Source organism: Choristoneura fumiferana, chromosome 15 (genome assembly GCF_025370935.1).
Source record: "Choristoneura fumiferana chromosome 15, NRCan_CFum_1, whole genome shotgun sequence".
In the NCBI taxonomy this organism is placed as follows: domain Eukaryota; kingdom Metazoa; phylum Arthropoda; class Insecta; order Lepidoptera; family Tortricidae; genus Choristoneura; species Choristoneura fumiferana.
In genome coordinates this window covers 2829787-2850703 of record NC_133486.1, presented here as the reverse complement: position 1 = coordinate 2850703, position 20917 = coordinate 2829787, and the positions used below count along the sequence as shown (strand labels likewise).

Here is a 20917-nt window from a genome sequence, read left to right as displayed (position 1 = left end):
CCGCGTCGGTGTCGGGGGGCCACGTAACGCGCGCGCCGCCGCTTGCGGCAGGCTTCCTTTAGCGTTTAACCTTATATTTTCCACCGCGTTAAGTGCTACTTCAACCAAGATTATCAGGTTATTGAAGGCCATCAGTGAATTATATAAACCGACTGGCGCCTAGTCGATCTAGTTACCGAATAAGTCGGTCGACGCACCCGTAGGGCTCCACGCAAAACTGCGATACTATGCGATACGAATACATCGCCACATCGCAGAATGTTTTTTTTTCCAATATAATTTTTTTACTGAAGCTTATTTTCACAATCGCGTTTTTTCCCTTTAATCGACAAAGACATGGTAAATTTAGGTTATTAAGTTTGCATTGGCCCAAGGGCCAAAACCACACAAAAGTAGAGCTCCGCTTAAGCGAAGCTTATGAAATTTTGCTACACAATTTTGGGGAAATGATCTAACCAGTCAAAAGCATATTGGAAAAAAAAGCATTCGGGGAAAAATGCGAACGGAAATTTTGTTACTAGGAAATAACGATTTTGGGAAAATGATCGAACCAACCAACCTTAAACAGTCGGACACGGCGAGTGAGGGCTTTATTCCGACGCTTCGGATACGGAACCTTAAACTGGTAAATCGCTTGGTCTATTGTACATAGCAGACTTGTGGCGTCCGTGTTGAAACAATTAAATAGGTAAATACCATCATATTTACGAAATTCAGACCGAATGGTCAGCAATCTGTCGCCGCAAATATGATGAATAGGGCAGAGCATCAACAACTGCGCAGGAGCATGCTTATCTGCATCGGAAACATCGGAATAACTTCTGGCGCAATTAAGTGGCTGAACAAAGCTATCGGCAATGTTTTGTTATTTTATCTATAGATCCGTGCATTACGCGTTTGATGCTCAGTAATTTTGTTTATTTAGACGACAGTACAGTCACCAGCACCAATATGTGACACGACAAAGAAATAAAAAAAGTGCATAAATATGTATCTGAAAGGACTGACTATTTATGGAGCCGGTAGAACGTGTCATATTTTTGCACGCTTCGTTGTGGCAGATGCTGTAGGTACATGAAGGTCAGTATTGGCTTTGTCCGTGTGTCACGGATGGTATCGTCCCGATGTCCTTGGTGTGTCAAGTTCCTTTGTAGCGCCTGATAACCGTATAGATAATGAGTAAGTAATGATTATATTAGAGGGTCATTAAACTCCGACGTTGGCTACTTATCAACACTTACAAATTACGTTTGTTGGTAAATAAGGTATATAGGTATATGCAACGTCATTCGATTCAATTCATGACACATTTTTTATCAGAGCAGGTGTTGCGGTGTGTGTGTGTGTGTATGTCTACATACATATAGGTATGTCGTTCGTTAGTAAGTCCGTACTTCCTTACTAATATTATAAATGCGAAGGCTCAGCCTAAAATGTCTGTTTTCCTAAAATGTACAAGTCTCAAACGTCTGCGTTTTCACAATGTTAGCACTTCTACTTTGTCAGCTTTCTCAAATGTCTGCTATTTAAAATGTGTACATACAATCTCAGGAAGTCGCCTATGCATAATGTTTACATTCCTATAATATTAGCATTAACATAATTTCTGCTTTCCCGTTATGTTCACTTTTTTAAATAGGCTATAGTCTTGTTATGTTTGTTTTCCCATGTCTGCTTTTTAATATTTTTCGTTCTCAACCGGTTTCGTACCCAAACGAAGGGATTTTCGTACTTTAGTTTTTTACTAAAATCAATGCTAAAAAAATCCGAAAGTAACTCAGACTGTCTGTCTGTTACTCTTTCACGGCTAAACCGCTGAACCGATTTAGATGCATTTTGAAGACTATGATGGAGACATTTTGGAATAAGACTTTTCTGGAATGCCAACGTTATAAGAAGGCGGATATTTTGAGGTTGCAGACATTTTGAGAATAAGCACTTTCTGAAAAGCGAACATTATACAAAAACTGCCATTCTTGGAGGCAGGCAATTTTAAATATCTGACATTTTGAGAAGCTGACATTATGCAAAAGGCGTGTTGACATTCTGAAAAGCAGACATTTTGCGAAAAATACACTTTAGAAAAACGGATATTTCAGGCCTGAGCCAATGCGAAGCGAAGCGAGTCTTTTGTTCCACTTCCCCGCCTTAGCTACTGAATCGATTTCCATGAAATTTTGCTTACACGTCATATTAGAAGATCAGCAATAAATTAGGATAATTACCGTAATCCCGAAAAAATGAATAGTTCCCGACATTCCGCGATAAACGAATTGTTCCCAGACCAAGTCACGGGCAATAGCTAGTAATATAATAAATACGAAAGTATGTGTCTATCTGACTGTCTGTTATCGTTCCACGCTTAAACCCGTCAACTGATTTAGATAAAATTTGGTATAGACTATAGAGAGATAGTTCAAGAACTTGAGAATGACATAGGATAATTTATCCCGGAAAACTTCGTAGTTTCCGCGATAAGCAATTTATTCATAGACGGAAACGCTTTAGTTATTAATGAAAACTGTGCCGAAAAAATATTGATTATAGCTGTTGCTATGAACGCGGATCAGTTGTTTCTTTAGTAGAATGAGTCAATTCAACTACTTTTAAAGTAAACGTCATTCGATATATGGGGGTCTATGTTCATTGGAACAGTGGACGTCCTATGGCTGGCTGATATGTCGATATGAATTGAATGTGGCGAAAACAAAAATGATCGTGCTGTCTGCTGAGCCGTCAACTAGTCAAGCATTCCATTACCTGTTACGTTGTGCGTCATACTCATAACGGGTTGTGGTCAAAGAACGTTGTCGTAGCGCGGGCAGATGACGAGTGATAAACAAGTTCGTCATAAGGTCACGTTCTCGAACCCAGGTCCTCGGTATTCCGTACCGCGTACTATGCCGCTACACCTCTGCTGGTGACAAAAAGATTCCAAAAAACCAATCTTAAGTGTAATATAAAAGTTGTAGCCAATTCGACTATGGTACATATGGTGGTTTTTTACAGTATACCTACTAGCTGTTACCCGCGACTCCGTTCGCGTAGAAGTATGAAATAGTAGATTGTACAACGAGAGCATAAAACGAGCCATTTCACCCGAGACGTCGAGCGAGGGGAAAACTAGGTAGGTCCGAAGTTTTTGAGTTCCATCTACGATAAATTATTATTTGTAGATTTCCATCGTATACATAACCCTGTGATGCTTTCCGACTGAAGCATTATGGTGCGTTTCGTGACGCGGTCGGGTCGTGTGCGTTTGCCGCTGTAGAAATAGTGAGTGTAAGAAAGAGGGAGGGAGGGAGGGGGTTAACAATACTCATCACGCTTGGCAAGCGGGTTGGCGAGCGCAGTATAGGACGTGAGTGTAGCCAAGAAGACGCAAGCGCAGCGTAGGACGTCCACCAACTAGATGGACGGATGGCCTGGTTAAAGCCGCGGGCTCACGGTGGACGCAGGCCGCTGTCAACCGAAACGACTGGACACTTGAGGTCTGAGGGGGAGGCCTACGTCCAACAGTGGCGTCCTACGGCTGAGATGATGATGAAGAAAGATGTGGTCGGTGGTTGCAGCCGGCGGTACGCGCGTCTCGTGGCGCTGGGTCTGGCGGCGAGCGCGCTGGGCGACGCGTGCCTGGTGTGGCCGGCCCTGCTGGCGGGCGGCATGGCGCTGTTCGGCGCGGCGCACGTGTGCTACATGCGCGCGCTGGCGGCGCGGCGGGCGCGCGGCGCGCGGGCGGCGGGCGCGGCGCTGGCGGCCGGCGCGGCGCTCTACTGCACGCGCGTGGCGGCGCCCGGCGCGCTGCGGCCGCTGCTGCCGCCGTACGCGCTGCTGCTGGCCGGCATGGCCTGGCGCGCGCTGGCGACGCTGCCGCCCAAGCCGCCCCGCAGGGCGCTCGCCGCCCCCGTAGGCGCGCTGTTGTTCGTGCTCTCGGACGCCGTGCTCGGCTACAGCCTGTTCGCGGGCCCGTGCCGCACAAACAGGTACCTGTGCGCTCCCCGCGCTTTATGTCCGGTTCACGTTATTCCAGTAAAATCTTGCCAGTAGCGATACATTGCGGGGTAACAATCCAAACGTGTTAAACAAGGTCGATCGAGCGCCGCAGTGTCATGCTGCTGGAACGGTTTTACTGGAATGATGTGAACCGGGCGTTACACAGCTCGCAATGTTCGTATCTATAATACGAGAATGGTCAGCAACGCTCTCTGTTGCGAACAAGGGATGAAGAGGAAACACCACTGCACTACTTTGTTAACAAGGTCGTCGTGAAGGTATTCACTACTACTGATTCGATTACATTCGAAGAGACTGAATCGCGGATATTCCAAATCTACTTATGTACATCTACCACAGAAATCGTCTTAAGATTGAACGCGGGAAAGTCCCGCCCTATGGAACTCAATTCTGCGTTTCATTGACTGCGAATTATCTTCCAAATCTTGTGAATTGAATTTCACCCACTTCTGATGATTGGACGGATTTGAAATTTGGTACAGATATGTAGATAAGACGACAACGACAATACAAGTACAGTTAGCAAAAAAGGTTGTATAAAATATTATTTTCCAGCTTAGCCAGGGGGTCACATAGTCAAATTCTAGTTATAGGTAGAAAAATTAATTCACCTCTTTTGTCTCAGAAACATTTTTTTTTTAAATAACTTGTATGTTTTAGTGTCCCAAAGGGCAAAGGCCTCCCTTCTTGACCTCCATAACTCCCGTTCTGACGCAATGTCAAAAAAAGGACACTTACAAAAATATACTAATTTTCAATGAATGCCCAGAGGGAGGGTCATGGAGGTCATGACCCCCCCCCCCCCGATAGATCTTTGATTTTTACTTGTTTTTTCTGCAGGTGGTGGTGATGTCGACGTACTACTTGGGGCAGCTCGGCATAGCACTGAGCGCGCTGCTGCCCCCTCCCCCCCCCCTGCCTCTGCCCCCCCCTCCAGAGCTTCCGTACTCCAGTAGCAGCAGGGGGCGCCCGGTCTGTGATATCTGCTCGGCTTTTGTTAGACGTTTTACATCTTTACATGTTGTATAGTGTAGTTTGTATGTTGTGTTGTATGTCAGTGATTTATGCAAAGGCGACGGACGCGGACGTGTGTTGTTGCTGACAGGCTCGTCTCGTCCCTTTGATCAATCCATAGTTTTGTTTAGTAACTTTTTGACGGGTTTTCTATGGGTGTTTGTCAAAATGGATAAAACCGCGATTATCACTAAGGATTAGTTTTAAGAAATTCAATGATGTGTGTTAAGTTCCCAATCCCCACTGGGACCGCAGGGAGAAACGGCTCAAGCCTGCTCGTTGTGGCAGGAGGCCTGCGCCCTGCAGGGGACGTATACAGGGCGTCCCAAGACTATGGGACGTCAAGGGAAAGTACCTGAAATATCGTAGATAGGATATTTTGCTGAAAGTGGATTTTATGTAATTTTTAAAAGTTAGTATTTCTGCATTTAAAATTTTCTAAGAATTACTTGCTTCGTCTGGGAATCGAACCGACTTAAATGTGAAAAAAACATCCCTATTTTTATGATGCCAATTGAAAGAATGGACACAAAATAATAATTCTTCCCAAGTAACATAGTCTTGGGACGCACTGTATAGGCCTCGGTGATATGATCTTAAGCTTCCGATACTTCGACGCATCTACCAGCATCATGATCTCAGGTAGACTAGATATATTGTTGATGGAGGTAATGAAACAATCTGTTAATGTGTTCGTCGAAATATCAGGAGCTCATTGAGGGTAATTGCGGTCTACATCCCGCAGCCAATATGTCTATTACCTGAATCAATAACCGTAAATATTTAACTTTTATTTATTAGGAAAACTATCCGCAAGGTTCGGGACGGTTCGTTAGACGCACTCGCGTTTTCTCAGTAGCGGCTGCTGTTTCGCCATTAGGCTGCGTTTCCACTAGACATGTGGGAGGAATTGTTTGTCATGAACCAATAGAAACCCTTCGTTTACCTATCCTTGCTCCGCTGAGCTGTTACTAGAGCTGCACTGAGCGATGATAGATAATTGAAGCGTTTCTATTCAAATTCAAATCATTTATATAGTAAATAGGCCGAAATGGGCACTTTTACAGGTTTTTTTTTTAAATACTAGCGCTTTCGGAAATACCATCATTGCCAAGAAAAATACGCCGCAAGAAACTTGGCAGAAAGTCATTTTCTGAAAATAAAATAATTACAAATAAAATAAAACTACAGTATAAATTAAAGAAAAAATTACATAATATTACAGGGGGATGTATGGGTCCCTTAGTGACTAAACTAAAACTAAACATGTAACTATATCTACGTTCAGTGGAAGTGTGCTTGCGTCATAATTAAAATAAAAATATTCTGAAATATACATTTATTGGTTCATGACAAACACATTCCTCAACGCATCCCCGCACATCTCAGATGGAAACGCACCCTTAAGCCGTGTTTAGACTTGCAAGAAAAATAGTGCAAGTTGCATTACACTGCGGCGCTTGATTGACCACTAAAAACTCGTTGGCTTTACGGCTTCGCAATGTAATGCAACTTGCACGATTTTTCTTGCAAGTCTAAACTCGGCTATACGCTGGCGGCCACGCACCGCCCACTATCGACAGCCAACAACCGTTTGAAAACAATGTCTCTAATCAATTGACAAGATTACATTTTTTAACACCTGTAAATTACTACAGGAATCGAAAGAGTTTTGCCTCCTGAACATGGGAAAATATTTATTATAATTTATTTCTCAATTATTAAAAAAAAAAACTGAATTTGCCAACACTACAACAGAATAGACATGTTTCCTTTGCCTTTTTTAAATTTGACAACGTCTACGTCAGCTTTACGTGATCTTTTTTTTAATAGAGACTAGACAAAAGTAATGGATCTATTGTGTGGTAGTTTTGGAGTTATGCTCTTTTAGAATAAGCACATCTCAAAAAATTTAATAAATTAATAATCGTAGCGAAATTTTAAAAATATCAGCCTCTTTCTCTTTCCAACAGAAAACAGAGAACGAATCAAATTATATTCTTAGAAATATGAAATCTTGTCAATTATGTTCGGAAGAGACCGGGGTAAATGGTCCGGCCGCCTCCGGAGTGAGCCTCGCGGCAGACGGGCTCGCGTGTTAGATCATGTGTTGTGGTGCCGCTGCCGGCGATCCTGAATATTATCCTTGTTGTATGGCGCGCCGCGCGCACGACGCACAACTGAGCCAAATCTAGTTAAATCATGTTTCACCGCCTAGAAATGTAGAATAAGTGTATCTTTTTATGTAACTTTGTATGTAGAATTACGTAGTAAGGAACGATGTAATCTCCACTGGATCTGGCGAACGGGCCCCGTCGGCCCCGTCGGCCCCGTCGGCCCCGTCGGCCCGTCGGCCCCGTCGGCCCCGTCGGCCCCGTCGGCCCGTCGGCCCGTCGGCCCCGTCGGCCCCGTCGGCCCCGTCGGCCCCGGCGGCCCCGTCGGCCCGTCGGCCCCGTCGGCCCCGTCGGCCCCGTCGGCCCCGTCGGCCCCGTCGCCCGGCGGCCCCGGCGGCCCGTCGGCCCCGTCGGCCCCGTCGGCCCCGTCGGCCCCGTCGGCCCCGTCGGCCCCGTCGGCCCCGTCGGCCCCGTCGGCCCCGTCGGCCCCGTCGGCCCCGTCGGCCCGTCGGCCCCGTCGGCCCCGTCGGCCCCGTCGGCCCCGTCGACCCCGTCGGCCCCGTCGGCCCCGGCGGCCCCGTCGGCCCCGTCGGCCCCGTCGGCCCCGTCGGCCCCGTCGGCCCCGTCGGCCCCGTCGGCCCCGTCGGCCCCGTCGGCCCCGTCGACCCCGTCGGCCCCGTCGGCCCCGGCGGCCCGTCGGCGCGGTCGCCGACCGGATGTCGCGGCAACTCTTACTAAACAATAACATATCTCAAAATGTATTTTTCTATTCACAGTATAAGAGTAGTTTCGTCTGAGCACGTTTTCTCGTTTCCAAGTATCGAGTAGAGGTTCTGCAATAGTAGATCCCGTTCTGTGGCCCGCGGCCCGCGGCCCCCCGCGGCCTGCCGGCGCGTGATGGCGCGTGATGCCAGCGTCATTTTCCATGTAACATTACGAAAGTTCGACTTTAGCGATATACTCATTGGATAGGAAGTCGTTTAAGTTGATAGATCCGCTCTTGCCGAAAATACTACGTTCCCAAAATACCATATTTTTCAAAATTCCACATTACTTAACGCCCCTCCTCCCTCCCCCATTAGCCCCCTTTTAGGCCGGCACCGCACACACGCAGTCCTAATAATGCTGTAGGTGTCCATGGGCGGCGGTGATCACTTACCATCAGGTGACCCGCATGCTCGTTTGCAAGCTATTTGATAAAAAAAACCTATTTATTACATTCCAAGATATACAAAATAAGAGATTCGAGCAAAAAATTACTTCGTTGAGTAATCTTCGATTTTGTAATATGGTGCAACGAGAATCTGGTAAGCTAGAAATGTGGTAAATAAGTAATGTAGTATTTTGAAAAATGTGGTATTCTGGGAACGTGTCATTTTGGGCACAAGCGGATAGACCTCCTTATTTGTCTGACCGTACAGCCGCCACGAGACACCACAGACAGTCACGCACCTTATCAGCGCGTTGTGATTGCTAAGGTTCGTGAAACATTGCGGCTTCTGTCACATAAATGTGGCTGCAGCGACAATGTTTTTGTGAATCAGGTCGTCAAGCCGGTTCTGGGCACCTGATATTCGGAAATGGTTGCTACACAAGCGGGCCGGCGCTGTCGGTTTGACAGCGTGTGTTGATCAACAAAGCCGACCAGCAGCCGGGCTAGTGCATACATGTGTACGTACGGCAAAGCAGAGATGCTTAAACTTTTTCCCCGAACATCCATCTCCATATTGAGTCATGCGGCCGCTAGTGCGTAGAAGCCGCAGCTCGCCCGCGCCGGCAGGCTGCGTCAAGTTAACTTGTAACATTATAAGAACGTATGCTCGTTTTATATCTCCTGTATAGTTGTAAGCGACTTTCTTTACGTAACGTTAAGGCGTAGTGTTAGGGGATGTGCAATTTTTAGATACGTTGTTTTAAGCAAAGCATATTTTAATATAACGTTATATTCCGTGTAACGCGTTACGTGTACAATCGTATGAATAAACGGAGAGATTTACCTTGCGTTTCATTGCACGTCAAACACGAGCAGCGTTGATGGACGGGGAAACAGACGAACGGTGCAGAATGAGGGTTTGTTGACAGGCGAAAGGTCGCTAGATGGCGTTAGTAGCAGTTGGAGGTCCGTTTGAAGTTACAGTCTTGCTTGCGATTGGCTCATTTATTTATTCAACCTATCACAAATGTGCAACGTCGAAGTTGTCAAACGGACCTCAAGATATTCTCCGACTGTCAGTCGCACATCATATCTCATTGATAAAAACAAGCGCTCGTTATAAAAATATTTATTAAAATGTAATAAACTTAATTATTAATTAATAACAACATCGCGTCCTGGCGCGCGCCGGCCCACAGCCGGCTGCCTGATTGCTGCTAATTATATTTCAGATGCATATTTCCGCTGGGGCCATATTGCATTATTATTTGTATTGTGTGCACGATATCACATAATTATGTATTGTAATATACAAATTAATCATTCTAATAAGTAAGCCTGTATTAGATCAGATTTCTTTATAAATATATCTATGTATGTACAATCCGTGTGTGGCACGTGCTCCCAAAGTTTGGAGATCGCTTTATGTCAGCGGCACCACACGACCCACGAAGGTAAGCACCTAAAGTAAAGCCAACGAAACGAGATATACTTCGTCCTTGTCTAATACGTCAATACTTGTGTCTCGCTCCTTTACTTTCTTATGCCAGAATTTAACTCTTTTCGTTTTCCTTACTTTAAAGCGATCCACATAAAACACTGCAGTTCCTTTATACTTATACAAATTAGGACGATTAGTGGAGATAACAGCGGACAAAGTAGAGTTAATAACAAACATCAGTGGTGGATTATTGTTTACAGTGAGATGATGATTACACGACCAGCGCGAAACCGCCGTCTCCTAATAAAATGCACTTCCATAAACATTTCGTCGTTCTGCTATAACTATCGTAGCTTCTCTTTTTGCTTACTGTATGTATATTTTATCTACTGCCAGCACAATAAGGCAGCACGAACAGATTTTGAATATAGTAACGTTTTAGGTAGATTTGGCCTAGAATAACTAAAACTTGAAGAAGGGAAAAAACGAATTAGTCTCTCAGCGAGTATCTCGTTCCTTGTTTATCTTCTTTTAGCGTTGTCGATGTATTACTTTACCCTAAATCTGTGCACGGAACCACGGATTAGCAAAAATAAGATTAACCTCCTGTTTCATCATTCACTGATAATGTGACAAATATCTGTGATGCCGTCTGTTTGTTTTGTCCTAATAAGCTGAGACGGGATCACATTTATCGGTCGCATACAATTTGTCAATGAATGGTGGACAGGTCCTATGGCCCTAAAGATCATAAGCCACAGTTTGTACAGTCCGATAAATGTCTCTGAAATATAGCATTGTAAACTCTATGCAAAAGCATTTAGATTCAACACGGCTGAACAAGGCAACAAAATTTCATCCAGTTCGATTTATGTATAACATACAAATTTCACAACGAAATCGACGTAACCATTCTCAGTTGAACCTATTATGTCCCGCTGATGTTTTCCATTCCACACGAAACTAACGCATCTATGCGCAAATTAAAAGTTGCATAGCGTCCACCGTATCAAGCGACCGTGACGTACAAGCTGTGAGGGGTAGGGTGCGGGTGCGGGGGCGGGGGCGGGGGCGGTCACTCGCGGCGCAGGTTGTCGAGGCGCGCCTGCAGCTCCGCGTCGGCGTCGGCGGCGCCCCCCGCGCCCGCCGCGCCCCCCGCGCCCCCCGACCCGCCCGCCACCGCCTGCGCCGCCGCCGGCTGCTTGCCCGCTGCACACAAACATCACAATAATAAGTCACCATACTAAAGAAACTTTAAACGCCGCGTACAGTCGCCATCATATATATATTCGCTCTATTATTAAGGTATTAGAGTTCATGTTTCGATATTTTTGATCACCTTGGCAGCTCCGAAATATATGATGGTGACTGTACGACAACGTCTGTGCTGAATCAGGTGTAATAAAACCAGGGACGGATTTAGGGGCGGGCATTCGGGCTACAAACCCACAATAAGAGTTAAAAAATATCCTGCTGGATTCTCTGAAATAAGTGCTGAAGTGAGGTAAGGAAAATTGAAACATTTGCAGCCACAGCTCGTCCAGGATTTGCCACGACTGCGCGTCAAACACACGCACTATCAGTACATGGTACTGTGTACTAGTATACTGGTACTGACCGGGCACGGAGAGCGAGCCGGAGGCCTGCGGCAGCCCGGACAGCGTGTCGTTCAGCTGAAGCCCCAGCTCGTCCAGGATCTGCCCCACCACCGCGTCGCTGCAACAACACATACATTAAGACTGTGTTTTCATCAGAGATGTGCGAGGATGTGTTGCGAAGAATGTGTTTTTCATGATTAATGAATGAATAGAAACGCCTAAATTGACCTATCCCCGCACAGCACAGCTCTAGTGGACAGAGCTGAACGGAGCGAGGATAGGTAAGTGAACTGTTTCTATTGGTTAACGAATAAACACATTCTACGGACATCTCTGGTGGAAGCGCAGCCTACACAACCACCCACAAATTATTAAAAACAATTAAATGAGTGAATGGACTTTAAATAGATAATTCTGGAAGTCATAGTTGCCAAATGAACTGATGCCTTTCGCTTTACTTCAAAATTGCATTAAAATACTTGCAAATTGTAACTATTGTACTTGGGTAAAAGCAGTGCCCTGTCACTCTACAAAATAGACCAGACGTTTTCAACCGGTGTGCCGCGATTGCCGCGAAGTGTATGCTGCATCGAAATCATGAATAACTATTATAATGAGAAAATAGTACGAAAACAACTGACGCGAGGCGTGTGCGATTCGCATTGTCAGGTTGTTACGGTAACGGAGCGGAAGGAATGGCGGGGCGGGCGGAACCCTCTACGCGCCAGTCCGACTCGCACTTGGCTATTTTTACTGGTATGCCGTGAAACTGATGAACGATAAGTGTGCCGTTAAAACCAAAAGGTTGAAAACGCCTGCCATAGACATACCGTTGACTGACACATAGCGATTCTACTCCCTTCGGCAGTTGACACTTGGAACTGTACGTAACTGTACTCTGATTGCTCCTAAGTCCTTACTGCCGGCAGTGTGCCGGTAGATGAACATAGCAGTTGTCAAAGGCGAGTGTTACATCTGCATAGTAATTACTGCATCAGGTGCTGACTGAGAACTGAGAACAAACGGTGAGAGGTAAATAGTAGAGCGAGATACCTTTCCTCTTCGTCGTCGTCGCCCTCCATGGCCTCGTCGATGGAGTCGTTCATCATTTCCTCCTTCATGTCCATAATCTCTGACTGCTTCTCGAACTCCTGCGCACAGACCACCATATAATTGTTGCTGAAACCAGATCTTGTAAATATTATTTTCAGAACTCTCAAACTAAACTGTAGAAGCTGAAACTTCTCTCCTTCCCCTCGAAATGGCTTGCGCTCATGTAGAAGCCATCATGAATTAGAGGAAACTTTTTGTGGATAACAACTCCATCTAACTTGTATTACGTGTTCCTTTGCAAGGTGGCCAGGTAGGCAGTGTAGGCGCGCAATTAAAACCACCAATAGAATTAGATATTCTTATGTATTTTTCTAACCTGTGTAATGTGCCTTTGCTGTCATAAATAAATTATTTTCTTTCTTTCTTTTAAATATGTTATTATTTTTAGGCGAGAAAATGGCGATATCGGCGCCCGAATGAAGGCTTTATACACCGTGGGCCCGAATAACCCGAGGGATTTTAACAGGGTATTTCTGACGATAATACGAGTAAAAAAATGTTATATGAACATAGGTTCAATTATGTACTTTAATTAAAATTATTTTTTAGAACAAAATGAGTGTGGCGTGCGCAGCGATTACGCTCGGTCGCGCTTTTTTGTTTACTCTTTTGAAGTACGAATATTTTGCGTTTTACGCCTCATATCATATTTCTAAGTGTGTGCTATTTGACTATAATGACTTTATGTTTAAGTGTACGAAAAAAAATAACTTAATTAGTGGTTTATACAGTAATTTGTGTGCAAATACAATATTTGGTAGTTTTATCAAACTACCCTCAAGTAGTGATTATGAGTGATTTGAGCCAGGAGGCGGACCCTGAGCCGTTATGTAGTCCTGAGATGTCTCCAGGAGCAATCAGGAAGGTTATATTCGGCTCTGACGGCTCCACTCCGCAAAATGAGGAGGAGGATGGAGTCATGGTTCTCAATAACCAACGCGTCGCGGACTCCGCGACTGACTCTACAGAGGCTCGAGGCGACAAACGGCGTTTGGAGGAAGAGGAATGTGACGCAGATGATGATGGTTTCATGGTCGTATCCAGAACCAAACGTAGAGATGTACGACGCTCGCCCTCTCCGACTAGACCACCAGGGAACTCTGAGAACACTATTCATGAGATCTCTGTTACTTCCAAAAACGCCCTTCCGAAACAATTGGGATTTGCGAAGATTCTGATGAACCACAAAGTGCAGGGAGTATTGAAAGTGACATATAAGAGTCCATTCAAGCTGTTGATTAGATTTAACACCAATGATGATGCAAACAGTTTTTTGGCCAGCGAGGTAACAAAGAAATATGAGTGGATATGTAGAAATACGAATGAATTATCATTCTGCTATGGAGTAGTGAGAGATATCGATATGGATATTGATGAAAAGGATTTAAAAGAGATTTTTGTAAGTGATTCGGGCGCAGAGATTTTAGCCATCAAACGATTAAATAAAAAAAGTTCGGACGGCACGTGGGTAAAGAGTGAAACAGTACGCATTTGTTTTCAAGGCTCAGTTCTGCCCACGTACGTTAAGGCGTATGGTTGTCGTATGGTGGTGGATTCGTATATGTACCCAGTGACACAATGCTCCAAATGTTGGCGATTCGGCCACGTCAGTCATGTATGCCCATCCAAGTCGCAAATCTGTCCCAAATGCGGTGAAAAACATGAAAATTGTGAAACTAAAGTGTTCAAGTGCGTCAACTGTAAGGGGAATCATTTATCTTTGATAAAAAGTATGTGCCCAGCATTCCAGAGAGAGACGAATTCGTATTTATATAGGACAAAACAACTGCACATATAAAGTAGCCTTGAATAAAATTACACAAGCTAAGAAAAAGAACACTGATACTTTAGAGAGAGACAACCAAATAAGGGAAAATACAAAACCGAATCCCAAAGGTCCAATACCGTTAACCGCCGAAACCTTGACGCCCTCTTATAGAGATATATGTGCTGGTGCTTTTACTAACAATTTTAATTTTGAAGAAGATATATCAGAAATTGAAATAGAAGAAAATATACCCAGGAAGCAAAATTTTGAGAGCAAAACCAAATCGAAAAACAAAAAGACCTGCAAGTATAGGAGAAGCCTGAATCACAACAAGAATGCAGAGGAAGTGTCTGATACAGAAATCATCCCCCCTTCCGGTGGCGGTGACTCTCCTCATCAACGTAAAACACCCAGAGATAGAAAGTCGTTAATAGAAAGGTTTTTAGACAAAATAAAAGAAGCCTTATCCACAGAAGGTGAATTGGAAGATAAAATTAGAGTTTTTGTGGAATTTGTCTGGAAGGAAATAAAACATTTAGTACAGAAATATATAACAATAGAGATGCTGTTAAAGCTTTTAGGAAATCAAAACAATGGCCAGTAACACAACAAAAAAGAACTTAATAAGTATCTACCAATGGAATGCTAATAGTTTGAAACCTAAAGCTAAAAATTTTGAACTTTTATTACACCAAAATAAAATTCATATGGCATTTGTGAGTGAGACTTGGCTTTCCGAAAGGAATGCTGTTAAGTTTAGCGGATATAACGTAGTAAGAGCAGACAGGGACGACTCGTATGGCGGTTTGTGTGCTATTATACACAGATCAATTAAATTTACGCAGAGACCTTATAGTTGCAATACAACTAATTCTCAAATGCAAGTCATGATAATTGAAATATTTAATGTCCCTGGTCTCAAACATATTATATCTATATATTGCCCTCCTTCGGTGACTACTACTCAACAGGATTGGGATACGATCTTCAGTTTATTTAAGTCAGAGTGTCTAATAATTGGAGACATCAATGCTCATCATGCCCTATGGTCGTGCAAATCTGATAGAAAAGGAGAAACTGTATACAAAGCTATGTTTGAAAATGACTTCATATGCCTCAATGATGGTTCGCACACTCTTATTAAATGGGTTAACGGTAAATTTACAGACCACTTCACCTGACGTCTCATTCGCTACAACAGACATCGCTACTAATGTTGGATGGCAGACCACTAACGTAAATTTGGGTAGTGATCACGTGATATTAAAAATGAACTGCGGCTATATCAGATCCAAGATGTTTGCCAAGAAGAGAAACTATAAGGAGGCTAATTGGGCGGAATACAATAGGGAGTCAACACCGGTGTTTGGAGTTCCAGTCCCTGATGATGTCCAGGCTGGTTACGACTTGTTTATGAAGAACATCCAATCACTGGCAGATAAACACATTCCTTGGATCAAAATAAGCGAGGATCCTGCATCAACGTTTCGACCCAAACATTACTGGGACTCTCAAATATCCAAAGCTGTTGCAGAAAGACGTCTGGCTCTAGCAAGGGTGCGACGTAACCCTACTCCGTCAAATCTTTCTTGCTGGCAAGATAAGGTATCAAAAGCCAGTGCCCTAATAAAAAGGGCTAGATCGAAGGCTTGGAAAGACTTCTGTACGAGCATCGAACATGAAACCTCCGCTTCTGCCATGTGGAGAAAGATGAGATGGATGAAGGGAAACGCTGGAGGATGTGCTGGTGTCGACCCCGACAACGCCAGGAGTCTGCTTCATTCACTAACCCCAGATGGTGCAGTTGAACCGGGCCCATTATTTTCTTACTTGCAACCTTCCATATTAGAAATACCTATCTCTCTCACTGAATTTACAAATTGTTTAAAAAAAAAGGACACTTCTCCAGGGATTGACAATATATCATACTCTATGATATATAATCTTTCGAACCAAGCTAAATCATTTCTTTTAAAATTATTTAATCTTATAATTGAGACCAGTATTGTCCCGGATCAGTGGAGAGACGTCCAGATAGTTCCCCTACTTAAGCCGGGAAGGGACCCTACCTTGCCGTCTTCATTGCGTCCAATCTCCTTAATGCCTTGTCCATGTAAGATTTTGCATTTGATTCTTATGAGGAGAATAGAATGGTTTGTGGAGAGCCGGGGTCTCCTTCCCGGCTCATCAACGGGCTTCAGACGATCTCAGTCCTGTTTGGACAATTTATCCTCACTAACATCTGATATCCAGCTTGGATTTAGCAAAAAACAACCAACTGTAGCTTGTTTTCTTGATGTTGATAATGCATACAATAATATAAATATAACTTCATTAATCGCAACTTTACAAAAGATAGGCATAGGTAATAAGATATGTAAATATTTATGGAATTTTCTCTGTGATAGACGTTGTAGAATTTTATTGTATTGTGGAGGCGATCCCTTGGTGAGACATACACACCAAGGATTAGCCCAAGGAGATCCTTTATCTCCGCTTTTATTTAATATTGCAACAATGGAAATAGGTAACAATATTAATGAAGTTTGTGTGTCACAATATGCTGATGATTTTGTGTTGTATAAAACAGTAGAGAGAGGGCAGATCATGGACACAGTGGTTTCTCTTCAATCAGCTATTGACTCTATGATTAAGCTTCTTGAGAATGTTGGTCTATGTTTGTCTGAGACTAAATCGAATGTTTGTGTTTTTAAGAGATCAAGAAAAGATATTAATGTGAACATAGATGTCAATGGCAAAGCTTTGAAGGTAGTTTATAGAGTCAAATATTTAGGATTATGGCTCGATTCATCCTTGAGATGGGGAGTCCACATTAATGAGCTCTGTGAAAGCAATTATAGACACATAAATGTTTTGAGAGTTTTGGCAGGACGGTCATGGGGAGTTCACCCTAAACATCTTAGGCGCCTATATATATCTCTTTTGAGAAGTCGCCTGGACTATGGTAGTTTCATCTATGGAAGCTGTGCTAGCTCTCACCTGAAAAAATTAGACATTTTGCAAAATAGAGCCCTAAGAGTGTGCGGTGGTTTCATACGTAGTACCCCTGTTATAGCAATGGAGAGTGAACTCTCCATTCCTCCTTTGGCCGTGCGTCGTTATTGGTTGGGTTGTAGATTTTTGTTAAGAGTGATTTCAAGAACAAACAGCTCCGTTGTGACTGCGATACAGAGCATTTTGGCCAGTCGAAATTTATTTACTGATGGAAATTTCCCTCTATTAGCAAGCATCTATAATGAGTGGAAGGATTTGCCTGTGTATCGCAGTGACAAACTGGAAATGTACTCTCTGAGCACTTGGATATCATCTGTTGACGCCAGGGCATGCATAATTGATAAAATAGACGACATTGTTGCCCCTAAGCGACATCTGCAGAGCCAGTCATTAAGAAATAGTACTCTGAACATGCTATGTGTGCGATATAACCAAGCATATAAAATATACACAGATGGTTCAAAGTGTGTTCAGGGAACTGGAGCAGCTATGTTTGATCCACAAAATAACGTCTCACTCATGTGGAAGCTACATGATGATACATGCGTCATGAGAGCGGAACTTGTAGCCATCAAAGAGGCTTTGAATTATGTTAATAACTTAGGCAATAATTCCCCTGTTGTAGTATTATCTGACTCAAGGAGCGCACTACAGCATCTTAGTCGATGCGTGTCTGGTCAGAGAGGAATGCCTATTGCCTATGAAGCGCTCCAGGTGATTCATGAGATGATCTCTAGAGGCAAGTCTGTTAAAATACAGTGGATTCCTTCTCATGTAGGGTTGGCAGGAAATGAAGCAGTGGATAAGCTTGCGAAAGCCGCTGTAACGGATGGCTCTGTAACAGACACTGTTCCCTTTGCCAGTGAACTTATTCCCAAAATCAAAAGAAGAAGTTTACAGAAGTGGGAATACCATTTTGGTGAACAGTGTGTAACCAGGGGTGTAGGGGTCTGGTACAGAACCATCCAAGCTAGTCCAATGTGGACACCTTGGTTTGACTCTGCCAACCTTACAAGAAAAGTGTTAGTATCTGCTTTCAGGGTACGTTCCGGACACATCCCAACAAACAAATTCTTACACATGATGAGAGTTAAACCGTCACCTCTGTGTGAGATTTGCCGAAAGGTAGATGACTTGTCCCACTTGTTGTTGGAATGTGCTCGGAACTCAGACTTAAGGAGAAGGGTACTTGGGGGTTTGGGCCCCATGCACAATGGCCAGGTCAATTGTTGGCTCTCAGAGCCAACATCTGGCAAAGCCATTTGCATTTACCAATTTTTTAATATGTCCCTTGCGTAGGAAACATGAGCAAGCACCCATGAGGCTGACATGATCACCTGGAGTGTTCAAAGCCTCAAAAAAAAAAAAAAAAAAAAAAAAAAAAAAAAAAAGAACAAAATAATTCAATTAAGCTTAGCACGGCCTTGTGAACAAGTCTTCAACCAATCTGACGTGACAATCAGTAATCATTTTTAACGTTGACATTTAGTAACATACTTAGGGTGTATTACACTTGAGATTTTTCTACTTATGATTTTTCTTAAATAACGATTATCTCAAAAACGGGTTGTTATAGGACTACATGTTATACTACTTTATATACTCCAATTGGGCTCTAAAATCGATGTTAAAATCCCTCGGGTTATTCGGGCCCACGGTGTATAAAACGATGACATATCTGTATCTCTTATTATTACTTCCTTTCTTTCTTATTATTGTTTTAAATAAGCCATGATGATTATTTCGATAACTTTTTATTGAACACCAACGCAGTAAGTAGTAGAGAAAACAGGTATATGGAGATTTACCAAGGTAAGCAATAGGCGGCCTTATTGCTTCAGAGTGATCTCAACCAGCAACCAGGCAACCTTAACAATAGACAGAAAGGACAGAATACGTTTACTTATGTGGCTGGCACATATGACATGGAATACAAACCTGTAGTATCTTTTGTATCTGCGGCATGTTGAGCTGTCGGTTCATGGTGGCCATGGCGCGGGTGACACCCCGCATGGCGGTGGCCATGGTGCTCTGGGACTTGAGCGTCTGTATCTTGAGCCCCACGGCCTGGATGTTGGCCTTCATCAGCATGAACTTACGCACGTAGCGCCGCGTGCGCACCAGGTCCTTCGCCATTATTTTGACTGCATCCTGGAATAACATGATGAGTTTTAAAAGTAGACTAGACAAAATACTTAAAGAAGAGAGACTAAAAACACAAGTGCAGTGATGTACACGCATCAGCTCTAAGAGCTGCTAGTGTATCATTTAAATAATAATAATAATAATAAATAGTGACAATAAACTATACCTTCTGGCTTACTTTCCTGCTAGCTTCTATGTCTACAAGACAGCAAAGTAGTGCCAGGTGCAAGGGTGTAGGTAGGATTTTGTTAAGGGGGAGGCGCCGAGGCAGGCATAGACAGTCAACTTAGTTTTTGTTTATAGGGTACCTATCTAACATCTTCAGGGGAGGGAAGCTGCCCCCATACCTCACTACACCCTTGGCCAGATGTTGAGGTAGAACAGTAAATTGTGTAGAAATGTTATCTATTTCACATTAATTTGCTTCAATTCATTTCATAGAAATAGAAAAAATGTGCAGTAAGCAAATGAGTGAGACAATTTCCACAGCTGCACTGTGTCAGGTGTACAAATAGCAAATGGGACAGTAGTGTGTAGTTGTGTGTGTGTACGTGTGGGGGTTTTCACGGTACCATCTGTCCCTCCTTAGCAAGCTTCTTGATGTCATTGATGAGTTTTTTTTCCTGCTGCTCCATCTTGGCGCGCTCTCGCTCCAAGTCGCGCACGGCCTTGTTCAGCGCGCGCTGGTTCTTGCGCAGCATCTCCTCCGGCGTCATGCGGTGACCGAACAGCCACTCCATCGCGATTACCTCCGACTGTCCCTTAACATTAACACGCGTAATTGTGAGATTGTCTAAATATGTGTTACTTCCTCATTTAAAACTTTTATTTTGTTGAATGAAGACGATAATTTGCTAGTTTCATACATATAAATGCTTACCTGTATGAGGTCAAATGAATAGGTGATGATTCACCAGTCGTCTCCGACTTAGCAGAGCATTCAGCGCACCAAATAGTAGAACTCGCTTGGGTTGCAGCAGATTCCAATAATAGTATTAAGTTTTTGAATAAATATCATGAAATTGTATCCAGACTTTATCAGGAAACAATATTGTTTACACAAAAAAGGATTTCCTTTGGCTGGCGTAGTTTTCTGTCACTTCACTTGTCAAGTTGTCAACCACACAGTGATGTCACTGTCAAGTGTCAATTGAACTGCGGAAATTGCAAAATTAAACCGCTTAAGATATGCTTAAAGCCGTTGATTTCATTTTAAAATGTAAACACATTTTCATTACAATTTATGTGACCAGGGGAGCTACTACGAAATTCAAAAATCAAAGTTTGCATCGTACCGTCCTTCTCACTCTCGTGTTACATAATATTAGCGTCTTGTTGCTACCTTTAAGGTGCGGCCACATGCAGCCACTCGTCGCTCGTTTGCAGCACAGACATGGTTTGCAGCGATTAATCTGGTCACGTGATTTTAAATTTCCCGCGACTCAAAAAAAGTAGCGTCGAGCAGCAGCAACAAGATGGCTGCTTGCAGGAATGATCTTGTTTCGGAAGCTGATTTCTTAATCTCATTTAGTAGCAGTTGTG

The 20917-nt window shown here is 43.5% G+C and overlaps 2 protein-coding genes across 2 annotated transcripts; one reads left to right on the top strand and one right to left on the bottom strand.

Annotated features, from left to right (window-relative positions):
- The first annotated feature begins 3537 nt into the window (after window positions 1-3537).
- On the top strand, window positions 3538-6099 carry LOC141435853 (lysoplasmalogenase TMEM86B-like). The gene is given in 3 exon segments (XM_074098678.1): window positions 3538-3958; window positions 3961-3983; window positions 4855-6099. Coding segments are annotated over 3 exon segments (633 nt in total). The 3' UTR covers window positions 5044-6099.
- A 3349-nt stretch (window positions 6100-9448) lies between these two features.
- Vps2 (vacuolar protein sorting 2) lies at window positions 9449-20512 on the bottom strand. The gene is made up of 6 exons (XM_074098133.1): window positions 20256-20512; window positions 19948-20136; window positions 19169-19381; window positions 12388-12485; window positions 11355-11452; window positions 9449-10945 (listed from the first exon to the last, which is right to left on the bottom strand). Exons 2-6 carry the CDS (start codon window positions 20113-20115, stop codon window positions 10812-10814), a joined length of 711 nt encoding a protein of 236 aa, XP_073954234.1. The 5' UTR covers window positions 20116-20136; window positions 20256-20512; the 3' UTR covers window positions 9449-10811.
- Window positions 20513-20917: the final 405 nt, after the last annotated feature.